At 42.9% G+C, this 16122-nt stretch overlaps 1 protein-coding gene across 4 annotated transcripts in view; it reads left to right on the top strand.

Annotated features, from left to right (window-relative positions):
• Window positions 1-14305, top strand: part of LOC146812060 (protein MTSS 1-like) — a 509468-nt gene extending 495163 nt beyond the window's left edge. For all 4 annotated transcript variants that reach the window (XM_085619068.1, XM_085619067.1, XM_085619069.1 and 1 more), the window contains one exon: window positions 10073-14305. In XM_085619068.1, the coding sequence (XP_085475194.1) occupies window positions 10073-10839 (767 nt within the window). In that variant the 3' untranslated portion in view covers window positions 10840-14305. The remainder of the gene's footprint in view (window positions 1-10072) is intronic.
• The last annotated feature ends 1817 nt before the right edge of the window (window positions 14306-16122 follow it).

The following is a 16122-nucleotide window of genomic DNA, read 5'->3' as shown; positions in this document are numbered from 1 at the left end:
AGCCTGAACCTAAATGTATTGAATGTATAAATCATCACAATTATTTTTTATCTTTTTGAATAAGAGTAGTAGAAGCAGAGACCAGAGTTCCTTGGGCTAACACTACACAGGTCGAGGTCTTCCGATAATCAATACTTGATGTTTTCAGAATGTCACTCACCTCTCTGAGCCACTCACTAAGGGTAGCCCCATTGCTTCAGATTTGGCAATTCTTGTGGCTCTGATCGAGAGCCACCCGACACTGCGCCTTCATGTGCTTTTAATTTATTACCAAGAGAAGTCGACACCGACTAAGGCACTGTCCTCTGAACATTCAGAGCTCTCATGAGGTCCGACCCCAGAGTCTGTGGTTGCGTTGCCCACAGCCCTGTTCTGGCTCAGGCTACAGACTTGACAATAGAAAATATCATCCGTGTTGAAAATTGTAGGTGAGGGCGAATTTCTACAATAAGCCTTTTTCAGAGCCTAATGTTTTGCCTGCGTGGAGGAAATATTTGCTTCATATTCAAATGCCTTGGCTATAGAAGAGGAATACTGTGGATACACTGAGGCTGATACCTCAGAAGCTGATCTCCTGCTGCCTCCTTATAATCATGATGCTTATCTTTATTTGGACTTAACAAAATGCCTGTAACCTAGTACATCTCCAAAAGGAGATATTTCCCACACCTCTGGCCCTGCTTCAGAGCTGATCTCATCTCTCACAGCAGTTCTTCGGAGGGTGATGGAGACCTTGAAACTGACTCTGCCTTCTTCAGAACTGAAATAGAACATTCTAATGGAAACCTTGCAACCTTCCAGAGTTTCCACAGAGCACTGGCTGCCATTAAACAAGGCTCTCCTAGACCCTATAATAGCTGCAGTCCAAATGCAGATTGCCCAAATCCATAAGGTAGCTCCTTATGTCCTTCACATTTTGCCCTCCTATCAATCACTTGTTTAGATTTTGTCCTCAAAACAGAACCTAAACACCTTTCTTACAGCCCCTTTCACAGAGATTCCAAGAATTGTGACACCTTTGGTCACAATGTTTTTTATCTCCAGTAGCTTTGCTGTATTCACAGCTAATACCATCCGCCTTTTGAGCCACAGTTTCCATTCCTTATGGCATTTGTTGAAACTAGCAATCATCAGTCTACTAGAGCACACAAAGAAGCCATTCTCTAACCATGGTGAGTTATGGCCAGGATGGGTAAAAAAAAAGAAATCCTGAAATATGGCTTTTAACTCTGCAGACACCGTTACCCTAATTCGGGTAATGCTGTGGCAACATGCTTGAATGTGTTCCATTGGCGTTTCAGGGGATATTTAGGTTATGTTTATGCACATGCCCTTTGAAGCAATTAGCTGTCAGACGGAATGCTGACTTTGCCTTGGAAATATTTAAAAACAGCCGAGCTACAGCCTGTGCACTTGGCTTGGCCTTCTCTGCATGGTGGCAATTCCACCAATATTCTTATTAGTTCAGTGGTTCCTTTAGCGCTCTCTCGTCCTGACAATAGCAACTGTCATAGCTTGTTCTAACACCTCTGCAGTTGTACTACTCCTTTTGAGGCAGCGGTGGATCATGGTGGTATCATCAGCAGCAAGTCCAGTCCCCACCTTCCTTTGCAGGGCTCTGCCACCACTGAAATACACTGACTCATCACCCTCACATCACAATTTCCCAATAAGGGGATGGCTTCCCATTTTTTTCAATCAGTGGGAGGCGATCATGACGGACTACAGGGGGCACCATCTGGTCCACAGTGGGAACCTGCTGTCATTCCTGTCCTCCCCACCAGACCACCGTCCTCCTTTTAGATTATGCTCACCGCTCACTCTTCAATCCATGGTTCTCTACCTTCTCAACCAGTTCATTTGGTAGAATAATTTCAAGTTCCGGAGCCAGGTTCTGCTGGCCTTGTTCTCAAGAGATTGATTGGCTTCCCTAGACCACGAGAATTCTTGCTTCAATCTTCTGACTCTTCCACACTTTCACTTTGGGATCCGAATATTGTCAGTTTATGGTCCTTCTATTCCAACCAATGAAAGCACCACACTGCTTCATAAAAGAGCTGGCAGCCATGGCAGCTTTGCTGCAGAGTTTGGTAATCAATGTATTTCCTCACTTGGACCATTCGCTGATGAATACTTAATCCCCAAAGCTGGTCCAGTGGACGATGAATCTCCTATATGACTTGGGCCTTAACATCAAGGTCTAGAAGTCTTACCCCACTCCATTGCAGAAGCTGACTTTTATTGGAGCAGTTCTCAGTACAAACCTTATTAAACCCCGCCCTCCTCCTCCTCTGAGAATCAAGGATATTTGTGTGATGATCCAGGTAGTCTGATTGATGCTTTGATCCTGGTCCTGCATGTTTTGCGCCTTTTACACTTCATACAGTCTGCTGGTGCCTCACGCCAGATGGTAAATAAGAGCCCTTCAGTGGCGCCTGAGGAGGCAGTGACTTCAAGGAAGTCTCTTGCCTCTGGTGAAAATTTTCTATTTGGTGCATCAGAATATGCACTGGTGGATGGGCCTGCCCAATTTTACAAGGGGTTACCTGTCCAGCCCTATGCAGTTTCAGCCTACCACTTGCTTATGGATGATCCTCAATGGGCTGGGGTGCTCGTCAGGGTGACATGACAGCACAAGGACTTTGGTCCTTCTTAGAGCAGTGCCTGCACAAAAATGTGTTTGAGCAGCCGGCATGTCCACCTTGCCTCAAAGGGTTTTTGCCCTTCCATACAGAGCAACACCCAGGTTCTCTCCAACATTACCACCACAGTCCATTACTCGACAGGTGGAGTGGTGTGGATTCCTGGACCCCTCGTTGGGAAGTGATTCACCCGTTGAAGCGGGCATAGCTATGGGGAATTATCCTAGTAGTGGCTGATCTGGGAAGTTCCCTCAGCACAAGTGTGGATCCTCTTAGTTACTTCTCATTCTCGAGTGGGAGCTATACCCTCAAATGACAGAGGTGAGTTACTCCAATGTGGGGTTTCATTTGCTGATCTCACCACGTCACAGAACAGGAAGTGTCCTTGATTATGTGATATGCCCTTCCCCTTGATGATTCACCTGGAGATACCTTGAGAATCGATTGATCTCGGAGCTGTATGCTTTTCTAGTGATCTTGCTTCTGCTGATTCTGATCACCACAAACTAGTCGAGGAGGATCAGTCCTAATACAATTTGTTGTTAATCAACCATTGGATCTTGTTTTGGATCGGAGGGCTTAACAAAGCTAACAGGATTGACAGGCCATTTCCTTGTCGATTGTAATATTCGGTCTACTGTTTCCCCGTAAACAGGACACAACTCAAATCAAACATATTCCTTTGTTATGTTGGAATAGGATTGTTCCATCCAAAGCCAACCCAAAATTTTCAGAGGTTTAGGAAACATGTCTCTGTTGGTGGACCCTTAAACCTTGCTTTTTTATTTAAATTTTATCTGCAGTTTTTCAAGACACTGATCCAACAACTACCAGCAACGCCCCTCCTGAGGCGACCCTCACAACTTTTCTTATATGTTTCTCTTAAAGCAGATAAACTAAAGGCCAGAAAGAAACTGGCATCGGTCTTATGGTTTAACTAATTTATTAAGTTATTCAGCTACAGACAACTGCAACCACAGGCCATTGGGGACGCTTAATTACATAGTAAAAACAGCATTTTACAATCACAAAACCCCAACTTCTCACCCACACTAGTTTCCTCCCCTTACTTTGTGGAATGTATAAGTCATCACTGGGGATTGTCTCGAGATACTCCACCCTCCCTCATAAATTCAAATGAGTAGAGTATCCCTCTGTTCTGTAATATAGGATTGTGTGAGACGGAGCACTCGCAGATATCTAGCACATGGTAAGAAGGCTATGCATGGACCCCAGGCTTTCGCAAAGTGGTTTTCCCTTCCATCTAGGACAGCCAATAATTTTGTTTCATTGCTTGTAGTTCCCACAGTCTAGTAAGTCATGTGCTGTATTCTTGGCAGGGGCGGCTCCTCCGTTTGGGCGGAGGAGCGTCGCCCCACAGCTTTCTCGCAGTGCGAGAAGCAGAAACATAAAATGGTATTATAAATAGAAAGCAGAAGGGTTTGGTTGGGGGCGGGTGGGTGGGCGGTCCTGCTCCAGGGCAGGGGAGGAGTGGTTTGCCCACTGTTGTGGGGGCTGACTGTTTGGTCATACGCACATGCAGCCTATATGGGGAAAATAGCCCCCCATAGATGCCTGTGTGGTCGTCGTCCCAGCCAATCACAATGCTGCCATTGCAGCGTTGTGATTGACTTAGGGGAGGGAGGCTGCCTGCTTCCTGGGACTCGAAGGCGAGAGGACGCTGGACCAGACCGGGCAGGCAAAGGTAAGTTTTAAATTGTTTTTTTTTTTTAGCTCTCGGCCTCAGTGTGGGATATGCCAACGCGTTTCGACCTTCTGGGGTGGACCTGGGTTGTAGTTGTGTGGAAGGTCTTCTTCAGGGCAATAACGTTCTTGTGGACACGTATTCTTTCTTATAGGAAGTTAGAATCCTTGGGGTATGTTCTTTTCTCTGCAATGAAGGCTGTCTTCTATGGTGAGCGTATGAGGCTTGGCACCTTTCGTGCCGCTTCTGTTACTTGGATTGAATCCAATAGGTGTCCTAGATCGAAGCCTGTCTTTTCCCTTTTCTCCGGACGTACTGCTTGAGTGCGCTCCTTCCAATGGACTTATTTCCTTGTTCTTCGGCTGACGTCGAAATGCGTCCGCGTATTGCACACAGAGGCTAAGAGCTATCATGAACAACTAACCGGTGTACAAGAGGCACCATAAAGAATGCGTAACCAAGGACGCTTTAACATTTATCTGTTAAAGCTCTGACCTCCCTAGGGCCTTAAAATAGCAGTAACCTGTAAAAATGTGAGAGGACGCAAGGGAATCAGGCCCCTATAATAAGTAATAGAAGGGCACGAGTCACATCAATAGAAGTCTGGTCAAATTCTCAAAAAGATTGAGGTGTAAAGTACCTGTAAATATATGTTGTATATATGTAATGTAGAAATATGTCACTCTGTACAAAGATATTTCACGTGCAAGTTACATTGTCACACAGGGTCATTCATTGTGATAAATGTTGTCACATACCAGTCGTTTGTGTTTTGTTACATTAAAGTATGGAAACTTTCTATGTATATGTGAAAATGTGATACAAAATCTAAAAGAAAAAAGGTAAATAACGAATCAGTCAAATTCCCGACATAAGAGTTTTTATTGAAAAAAATTGGGGTTGAACTTTTTTGAGTACGGGGCACCATACCTTCTTTGAAAATTAATGCTAGATTAAACGTTCCTCTTTTGAACCAGAGTAGGGAAACTCATGTAGATCCCTATTCAAGATTAAAACCCAATTCATGATCTGGCAGGCATTATACTGTAGATACTTCATTTTCAGCCTCCACAGTCCTGAACTTAATCACTCCCCATTAAGAGACTCCTCTGCCAGTTTGCTCTCCAGCCTATGAATGCAATTTGCATGCTGGGCCACTACACTCATGTTCTTTGGGACATGGCCAGCAAGATCTTACTGCCAGTCCCGTAAGGCCCTTGACGCTGACGATACGTGATCGGCAGGATGCAACCAAATGTTTTATGCGTGCAGGCCTGGATACCACAGATTGCTTGGGCAGGGCAGTTGGTTACTAGTGGTGTGCTTCATAGATACACCTGGATGAAATCCACTGGATTTTCCACTGACTCCCATGCCTCCCTAAGGAGCATGACAGATGATGGGTCCCCCTTCTCCGGAGAGACTTATTCAATACTGCAACATTTTAAAGACAGCAGAGCCACAGCGCAATCCCTGGGGTTGAGTACCCTTGCAAACAGTTTCACATTAGTTCTGGAAGTGTAGACTATTCCAGAGGGCTGGTACATAGACAGAGCCGTCCCAGCTAGTAATGCAGCAGACTCCTTTGTCTTTTCGAGGTTGTGGTCGTTCGGCTGGCAGAAAGTGTGTGGGCCAGCAGGGGCAACAGTCTTCCAACTCCTCCCCTGCTGCAGCAGCCATCAATCCGTTTTATTTTGCCCTTAGTGGTGCATGCCCTACCAGTGGGGGTAAAATTCAACAGTTCCTCCCGGATTTGCAATTCATCGCGTCCCAACAGATGGGTCTTAAAGATAGTTAAAAACTGCTATTCCTCCCACAGCAGAAAATATTTTGGAGGAGAATCTGTCCATCTTAATACAGGAGACATGTCTGTTACTGTCCAAAGGGGCCATTGAGAGGGTACCAGACTTGGAAAGAGACAAGGGTTTTTACTCTCCCTATCACTTCATCCCAAAAAAGGAAGTGGGGCCTCAAGTCTATCATGAAACCTTTAACCCTTGAATGCCCTACTGCAGAAGGAAAAATTCAAAGTGCTCATGTGGGCCTGACTGATAGATCAGGACCCTGGTGACTGAATGGTATCCTTGCAAGACGTGTATTTTCACAAACCTGTCCTGCAGTCACATAGACATTATCTGCAGTTTTAGGTGGGCCACGAGTATTTTCAGTTTAGCGTACTCCTCTTTGGCCTCACCAGCGCTCCTCAGTTATACACAAAAGTTGATGGCTGTTGTCGTTGCCCATCATCAGAGGTCTGGTGTATCCGTAGTCCTGTACTTTAACGTCTGGCTGCTGAAGGCAGGCTTCCCGCAGTCAGTCATGGACCACCTTTGAACGCCAACTGAACTCTTGACATTATTGGGGTTCACTGTAAACCTGCTACCTGATTCCTTCTGAGACTTGCATTCACTGGGGCAATCCTTAACATGTAGTTCATGGCATTTCCTCTGCATCAACGAGTCGAGAACACTCCGGCTATGATTGTGATATTTTTCGTACCCAGTCCTGGAACACAGTAAGAGTGGTCGCTCTGAGGCTTCTTGGCCATGTGCTTTGTCCCTGTCAACTATCCCAGGTGGCACATGCATGCTCTGCAATGAGGCTTGGAGTTCCAGTAGGTCCAGCATCATTGCTATCGTTCCGACACTATTCAGGTCTCAGAAAAGACGGCTCAAGATTTGCAGTGATCGCTGCTCAAATTAAATTGATCCAGTGGCGGGCCCCTCTCCCTTAGAGTGGTGATGAACTCATGACGCAGCTAGCGTTTAGCATTTCATAAAACTTTTTTTTCAAGCCATATATTTTTTTTAAAAGGCACGAGGGGAGGCTAGCCACACAAGAGGGGTGCGGGGGAAAAGGGAGGGAGCAGCAACAATGGGAGAGGGAAGAAAAGCAGCTTCAAGGGACCTACAGACGAACACGTGCCAACAAAATGAGACAGGTATTTCTTAAATGTAGCAATTTGCAATCGATTGGTAAATAAAAAGTAGCTCCGAAGGGGCTTTTTTAAAAACATTTTTTAAAAAGGGAGTGGGTTGGGATTGGGAGCTAGTGGGGGCAAAGTGACTCAGAGATGGCATGCTGGGTAAGAAGACATAAGAGAGAGAGAGAAATGGGAGCAGGCTGTGAGTTGGTGGTGGTAAAATGGACACAGAAGTTGGGAGGGTGTGAGGAAAAAGCGCAACAGGCTCGGAGGGTGCAGAGCAGGGAAAAAAGCACAACAGCAATGGAGGAGGGGGAAGAAAAACTGCAACAGGGCTGGAGGAGGAAGGAAGCAAAGGTCAGCAGAGGGCGGGCAGCGGAAAGCAGAACACAGGAGAGAAAACAACATGGAGTGCTGGGGTGGGCAGAGAAGCACATGAGGAAGACAACGGGAAAACACATGCTCTTTCATGGAATGCTTTATGAAAAAGGAAAAAAGAGTTCCAGAAAAGCGTGCATTCAGAAGAGATAGAAGAAGCCAGTTGCAATGGTGATAAACAAGCAATGCTCCGCAAGAGGGACTAAGACAAGAAGGACGGGCTAAGAAAATCTAAAGCCAGCGAATAGAAGGCCAACAATTATGAGTAAGCAAAGGGCAAAATGCGTTCCTAGATAAGCCTTCGACATGTGTCCAAGATGTCTTTGGAACCAAACCGCTCTTCAGCCTAATATAGAGGAGCTATTGAAGGCCTTGAAAAAAGGCAAACGACAGGACAAACCTAGTCACGGTAAAGAGATGGACATGTGGTGAACGGGGCTTTGAAAGCAGAAGCTGGAGTGAAAATAGCACATACTTTACACTATCAAACTCTCTTCCGCATAGTGTTGCATCCAATGGGCCCAGTTCTTTAAAGACATAGGCCTCACCTTTATCTGGAGATCTTTATTTAAATAAGACCTCCCAATGGCACAGAAAATCTGTTTTCTTACTCGTACCCGCTGTCCTTTAACTCGGTCAGTACCATACTATAGAAAACAATATATTGGGAGGTTTCCAGCTTCCAGTTGTCAATGATAAATGTATCTCCTATTCAGAATTTTGTGAAGAATTCAGCATTCCAGTATTGTACTTCTTTATATGTCTACCATGCATGTACTATATGAAGGAGAAAGACCTAGCATCCTTCATAGAAGGGACTAACTCCCCACTGTAGTCTCTTCTTTAGAACCTACTTCAAAGTATCCCAGACTAAATACTTCAATCAAAGCAGGGGTTGGTCTTAATTATATTGTTTTCCGAGTGATGAGAAGGCAGAGTACATTTTGAAAGCCCCATGTAAACTAGCGGACTCCCTCATGCTGGGATGTACAGTTTATTTCAGTACATGTTGACCGTAAGTGGAATTTGCTGAAAATCATTGACCTCCCTTTAGCAGAATGTCAGGAAGGCATGCTCTGCTCTGTCAAACAATTTACTTTCAATCAAAATGTATATCATTGGCCATAGCACTTTGGTTTTTTTCATACAATAAGGAGCTGTAGAGGGGAAAAAAATCAGATCAGGTCACCCTCCACTCAGTCATGAACAACAACAATAGGACCTGATCTGCTCTGGCGAAACTCAAATGCACTTCATGAGTGGGTAGTGGGAGTATATTTTCTTCCTACACAACAACCCTTCATTTTTTATAGGTTTTGTCCCAACTGGGACAAAAGCCCCCTTGGTTGTGCGCACGTGAGGTGCTACCTTGTGTGTTCACATTTTGTTGCACATAGGCGCACATTTGTGTTTTATATACACCTGTTATTTTGTAGGGTATTTTGCTTGAACACAGTGACTGGTGACTCGGAAGTTGGTTCTTTTAAATCATAAGATCTATGGCGAATTTGAGTTGGGACAACACCTATAAAAAATGAAGGGTAGTTGTGTAGGAAGAAAATATACTCCCACTACCCACTCATGAAGTGCATTTGAGTTTCGCCTGAGCAGATCAGGTCCTATTGTTGTTGTTCATAGCACTTTGTTGCCTAGAAGTATAATTATTGGAGGCCTCAAACGTAGGTACGTGGTTGCCCCACTCATGCTGTTTGCAGCATACATAAAAAGGGGATCTGGCGCTACCTCCCTTCCCTATCTCATTCCAGCTGATCCTTTGGATGAATGTGTCTGATACTGTAAACCACCTTCCATAGGGGAGTTCAGTCATCTTTCCCAGAAGCAGTGCAGCTCACTTCCAGGCACTTATACTGGCCATAACAGAAATGTATTACCAGCCTACTTGTATTGGTCACCACCCTTTGCTTATTTTTGTATTTTTTATCTGCTCAGTTATAACTTGTTTATCTGTATATTGCATGGATGAGTTACATGGACCAACTGGTTAGGACGCACCTCAATTTAAGCCTTAAATGTTGTGTATTTTTGTTACAATCTCGTGGTGTTGAGATCTATTTAATTATGCGTGAGAATTTTCTGTTATTGTTGAATACTTGGGAACTTTTTCTGGATCGCGTATCTTTCCTGTTTTTGTTTAACAGCAGTTCAATTTTTAATAATCCTTTTTCCTGTTGCATACATGATTGTTGCATTCACAAAGAATCTGACATTTCGGTTTATGTAAATCTGTTTCAAACTGTTTGCACTCACATCACACAAATGCAGCACCATCATTGCTTTTGTTCATCACCCTAAAACAAAATTAATGTTGTCAACAATTATCATGGATTTTGTTTGTACATTTAATGTGATTAACAGCCAGGCATTGCTTTTATATATACTCAATCGCTTCATTGTTTCCCCCAGTTGCAGAATATGATTACATCTCGTTACATGGGGAACAAGAAGACACAGACCAATTGGACTTTGACAAATCGTCCACAATTCCACGAAACAGCGACATCAGTCAGAATTACAGGCGAATGTTCCAGACCAAGAGACCTGCTTCTACAGTCAGCCTTCTTGCAGATCCAGAACCAATTGTGCGGTCTCCATATGTGGCCACGATTAGGAGGAAACCCTCTGGCAAACCTGTTTTCAGACGCGGCACAATAAGTGGCATGCCCATCCCAATTAGAACGCCAGTGGTACCTGTAGGTGGACCAAACTATGCAGAACTTACTGCAGGGCTCTTTGGTGGGCGGACTAACAGTGAGGAATTTGTAAATGTCCAGGATGTGAGAGCTGACCTCCCTCACGTGAAGCATGGCATCTATACATCAGCCCAAAGCCTCAATGCCATTCAATCACCATACTGTGCTTTTGTACCAAACCCCTCCTACAATTATCCCATGCACACAAATCTATCGCCCACAAGTCCACAGAAAATATCATTAAACCCCAGCATAAAAATGGCAGCGGTAAACAGCATCATAGAAAGTAGGCCATTACCTCAAACTGCAACAGCTGTTAATTTTCAGAGAATACCTAGTACAGATGGCAGCTTAGAATCAGAAGGCCTCCAATCGGATTTCCTAACCCCAAACGAGACTAATATGTTAGCAATGATTCGACGGGGAGTAAAACTAAGAAAAACAATAAGTAATGATAGATCAGCTCCTCAGATTAAATAAATTAGAATGTGTAGTCATTGACGAGCATTGTATGTGCTACTGTACCAGCTATCTGAAAGAATAATATTCTAAATATGTAAGGTTATACAACTCTAGAAAAAGGCCTTTTCATACCTGCAGACTTTATAAGATGGATCTGTTGCCTTTGCTTACAAATAGATTTATCGCTCCAAGAGTAGTTGTCATAAAAAATGATCAGTGCCAGCTATAATGATACATTTCACTTTCTAAATGAATAGTTTGATTGCTCAACTGTCTTGGTGCACAGTAGTTATGAAACATAAGCAAACTCTTGTTTTCAGCTGTAAATTTTAGGTTTTTGAAAACAAAGTAACGTTTATTATTGTGTTATTTTAAAAGAAAGACTTTTCATTCTTGGGAAAGAATTGCTACGTTTTTTCCTGCATTTTTCCTTTTCATAATTTTCATTCTTAAAATAAGTAGTATGTACATTTTGGAATTTGCTTTTAAATCATATACAATAGCTTTAAAAAAAGTAACAGGTTGTTAACAAAAAAACGAATTATTTAGCTCTGAAAACAGATTATTCCCTTTCATAACATAGTTTTATTTTTTACACTGATAATGCTGTAGATTTGTATTCTGCAGGAAGAATATATAATTAAGAAGTTCAGGGAAGAAGTATTCTTAAGAGTGCTGTTGCTTCTGTTACATGCTAAAGATTAGCTGGCTTGCTGATCTTTTTAATAAAACCAATATATTGGATAAAATCCTACTTTCAATTTCTGGGCAGTTTGTTCTATGGCAGAGTCAAATCTTCATAGCACCATGGGGTTTCTTTTGATCGTGTAGGAATGAGATTGATCCTTTGCAAGAAGAAAACAAATGACATATCTAATGAAAAGTCAATGTCTGAGAGAAACACATGAGAAGACGCTTCAGTCCATGCCCATTACTGTATACCTCCCTTTGTTTGGTTAAGAATGCCACGTTATGCTTTGGCAAGATAGGTTTGAAGTTCTGTGGAAAATGAGCTTTATAGAAGGGCATCTTATCATTACTTGTCTGACAAACATCTGCAAGACCATGTTTGTTCAAAGATGTCATTCATATCCGTACACTGTCATAAACTAAGGCTATTCGGAAATATACTTGGTGTATACGCTGAGAGCTATATGTATACAAAAATGTAACAAAGAACTGCCAATAACAGAATGTGTGCCAAAGATTTCTCTGTAAAGCCACGATTTGCAGAAGATTTGCATCTGAAAAGCTTTTCGACGTAGTTGACTTGCTAGGGAGCAACTCACCCGCCATGCAGCTAGCTGTGATAGAAGAGGTATAAAAGAAATGTAAAATGCGAAGCATTTATGTACTCTAGTTTGCAGAAGTTGAAATCACCCTTTTCGTCTAATTCGCAAACTTCAGTGCTCACTTGCATAGGGTAAGCATGCGCCCATTTCAATTTTATTTGAATGCTAATGTATGCGACTGAAGGGTTTCTATAACTATTTCACTTATTTACACTTGCAGACATTTTGGGCGTGCACCGAGAATTTCAAAATTCAATACGTGGTCTGTTCAGCATTGAATGTAGGGTATGGTAGTTGGGGTAGTCGAAGGGACTTCAATAACTAGCTTACTGGATGTGTTTCACTCTGAATGTATATCCGAATGTATCCCGTTTATACATATGCAGTTGTGGAGCTGGGATGCAAAAAACACATGCTAGGGTTTAAATTATGATTTACTTTTAAAGGTACCAGTGCAGCACAAAATGTTTTTCTTAACACTAATATTTTGGCATGTTGCACAGTTTTAAAATTGTACTCAGGTAGAACACAGCCTTTTGGCTATGAGAAATAAGCCTTTATTCCAGTTTTTATGCAAAAGTTTGGGGACACTATTTTTATTGTTTACTACTTTACAAATAGACCTTGTCATCTGTTGGTACACAGCAATGGGGCAATGTTTTGAATTATACAATATATATCCTTTTTGGGGTTTTCCTCGGGTGATTGACATAGTGAACATCTGCAAGCTACATCCACTAACAATGTAAAATTTGGTAAGAATGCTTTTGACATTTATAGTATATTTTTGCTCCTTCGTGAAACAGTGTATTTGGGCTCTTTCAGTTGTGCGCACGGCTCTTTAGTTTGTATACCGACTAATCAGTCTTAATAGCAAGAAACCAAAAACATAACAGGGGTAAGAGTATTTTTAGATGTAAAGGTGTTAGTTTATTGCACATGGCAGTGCTGTGTTTACGAAAATAGAATTGTCTGAGCAAAGCTTAGACAAGCCATTCCTGTGTTTTTTTGCTTGGCAACAAATTTAAACTTCACAATTTCAGGTGGGGGTAGAGATAAGTGAATTGCATCATACTGTACAGACACAAGGCCCTTTTGAATAATGTCTTTTATAGTTTTGCTAATCTAAGGTAAAATAATCTATTTTTGTGTATGTGCCCGATTTTAGCATTCTGTGAGAACTATATATTAAGAGAGAGTACTGTAATATGCAGTTTTCAAGTTTTGTTGAAGTGTAATGCTGGTGGGCTCAGCAGGACTGAGTTCAACATTTAAGTACCCATCTATATTTTAGGAGTGCTCTTCATACTGTATTGAACAACCATTTTAAAAAAAATGATCACCTGGGTGTGTTTTTGACCCATTAGCTGAAAAGATTATTTCTTTATTGAAAAACAGTTTATAGCATTAGTGTTAAAACATTTTTTCCTGCTGACATGTAATGCAATCAAAGTAAAATGGTGATACAGCGGGTGGCGGAGTGTGAATTTTGTGATTATTCAAATCTTAGTGGTACTTTTTGAACCACATAATCTAGGAAACATATTTACCAGTTGCCAATTGTGTTTCTGATCTGTATTCATAGACATGCTAGATTTGATTTTGAGGAAATTTATCAATTTCCTGCTTCACGGACCCTGGATGTTGCTTAATACTGCAGTGAATGATACTATGCCAAAATAAAAAAAAATGAATGTCAATATTTTGAAATTATTTATTCAAATGGAATAAAACATGTTTTAAAGAAGACCAGGCAAGGCACAGAAACTTTGCAATACACACATATATATTTTTCTCTATATATCTTTATATGTAGAGAGAGATATATATATAATGTGTGTTTTAACTTTTCAAATGGAGTTCCTAAATTTTGAAATTACAGGATTGCAGGACATTTGTATGTTTTAGTCATGAAAGCATACTGTAAGTAAAGTACTTTCAAAGATGTTATGCAACACTGAAACACCTGGGTTATGTAGTATAGCTAAATAATTTTAAAATGTATTTTTCCGCAGTTGTAGACTATTGATGTGGCACTATTGCATTCAGGATCAGTACTATTAATTTGGCAATGTATAATTAATTTGTTAAAGTGAGTAACTGTATATGTTTGTTTTATTATTTTGTATGAATATTTTTTATTTCTAAATGGTGAAGCTACAGCCTTAAATTAAAGAAGTATTGTAAATTTATGCTGAAGTGACTTTTCTCGGTTTGCACAGCTTCTGATAACTGTTTAAAGAATTTTTTATGTGGTGATACTGAGGTGGGAGAAAGATTTAAATGAGCGGTTGAGTGCCTACTTTTGATTTTGCAGTTGTAGGATTGTTGTCATGTGATCTTTAGAGAATGTATCCAGAGGGTGAGTGTTCTGTAAAAATGCCGTTTGAGATTTGAGCTCAGAAATGAGGCGGCTGAGTCTGTGGTATATAAGAGCCTGCAAAACGGTGATGTTGCTAAAAGTCGAGTCAGTGCCATACGATAGAGGAGCCAAGCAGCACATTACATCAATGGGATGATTGTGTGACTAGTGCTTGAGAAAATATACAGACGATAGCTCACCTTAGAGTTGGCTGTCCCAGTTTGTATACCGATTGTCTTGCATTTTATTTTATCTCTATTTCTCATGAACTACTAGTATGATGAAAGATACAATGGCATTTTTATGCAACATTTACACAATTAAAATATGTTGTCGTCGATTTAACTTTTTTTAATGCAATCCAGGTGGTATACAAAAATCATATTTTTGTATTGTATGAATTGTATTTTGGTTACTGTCCATGGTGAGCTGACTATAATAAAAGAACTGAACATAATGGAATTGATAATCCAAAAGGTTTTGATGCATAAATCTGCTACATCACAGGAGGGCACTTAAAATTAGAGAGGTCTGGATGCCCCTCATACTGCCTGTATGTTGTAGAGGAAATAGATTCTTTTTGACTTCCAAGTAGATGTAGGGCCAAAATAAGAGATTGCAGACAAGATTTCTCCTACTGAGGGAGCGGCGACCTTTGACCCTGCCAGCAGGTAGGTGGCCCCCCAGCCACCACACGGTCCTCCTGTGCTCTGCTGCTGCCTGCCAGTACCAGCCGCTGCCAAGTAAGCCCCCTGCGCCTGCTGTCCTCTCGCTTTTGTTGTGCCCCTGTGACCCGTTCTCTTCTGTACCCCGCTCCTGGTCCCCCGTTATTTCGCCATTGTTGTGCCCCTGTGACCCGTTTTTCTTCTGTACCCCGCTCCTGGTCCCCCGTTATTTTTCCATTGTTGTGTCCCTGTGACCCGTTTTTCTTCTGTACCCCGCTCCTGGTCCCCGTTATTCTTCATTGTTGTGACCCGTTTTTCTTCTGTACCCTGCTCCCAGGTCCCACGCTCCTGCCCGTGCCCCGCTCCCCCGGTCCACCTTCCCGCCGCTGCACCCTGCGGCCACGCCCCCCGCTGTGCCACTCGCCACCCCACTCCTGCCTCCCAGCTGCTCCTCCCTCCCACTACCACTTATAGGGAGGCTGCGCAGCGGCCGCGGCGCTGGCACGCCTAAGGCAAGCCCGTCTGCGCCTGGACCGCACCCAGTGCCAGGACCCCTGGCCCCCGCCGGAGCCAACCCACCCGACTGAGATACAGCGCCACGCTCTCAGCACCGGCCGACAGTCAGCCTGCTTCAGAGCCACCCCGAAACGCACCCATGGAGCTTTCACCTGCCACGCCTGCAAGTTCACCTGCCTCCGGACCTGCACCGCGCCCACCAGGACAGGCGCCAACAACAACCACCTCAAGTGCATCCTGCTCAACACCCGCTCCGTCCACAAGCACGCCGTCGAACTCTGGGACCTCCTTGAGACAACAGCGCCGGACGCCGCCTTCCTCACGGAAACCTGGATGAACGCCCCCTCAGCCCCCGACATCGCCATAGCAATCCCGGACGGCTATAAGATCACCCGGAGGGACCGCATCAACCAAGCCGGAGGCGGCATCGCCATTGTCTACAGAAACACCATCTGCATCACGACCA

This window comes from Triturus cristatus, chromosome 7 (genome assembly GCF_964204655.1).
Source record: "Triturus cristatus chromosome 7, aTriCri1.1, whole genome shotgun sequence".
NCBI classification, from domain to species: domain Eukaryota; kingdom Metazoa; phylum Chordata; class Amphibia; order Caudata; family Salamandridae; genus Triturus; species Triturus cristatus.
Note: the sequence above shows the minus strand (reverse complement) of the source record. Positions and strands in the feature narration are given on the sequence as shown.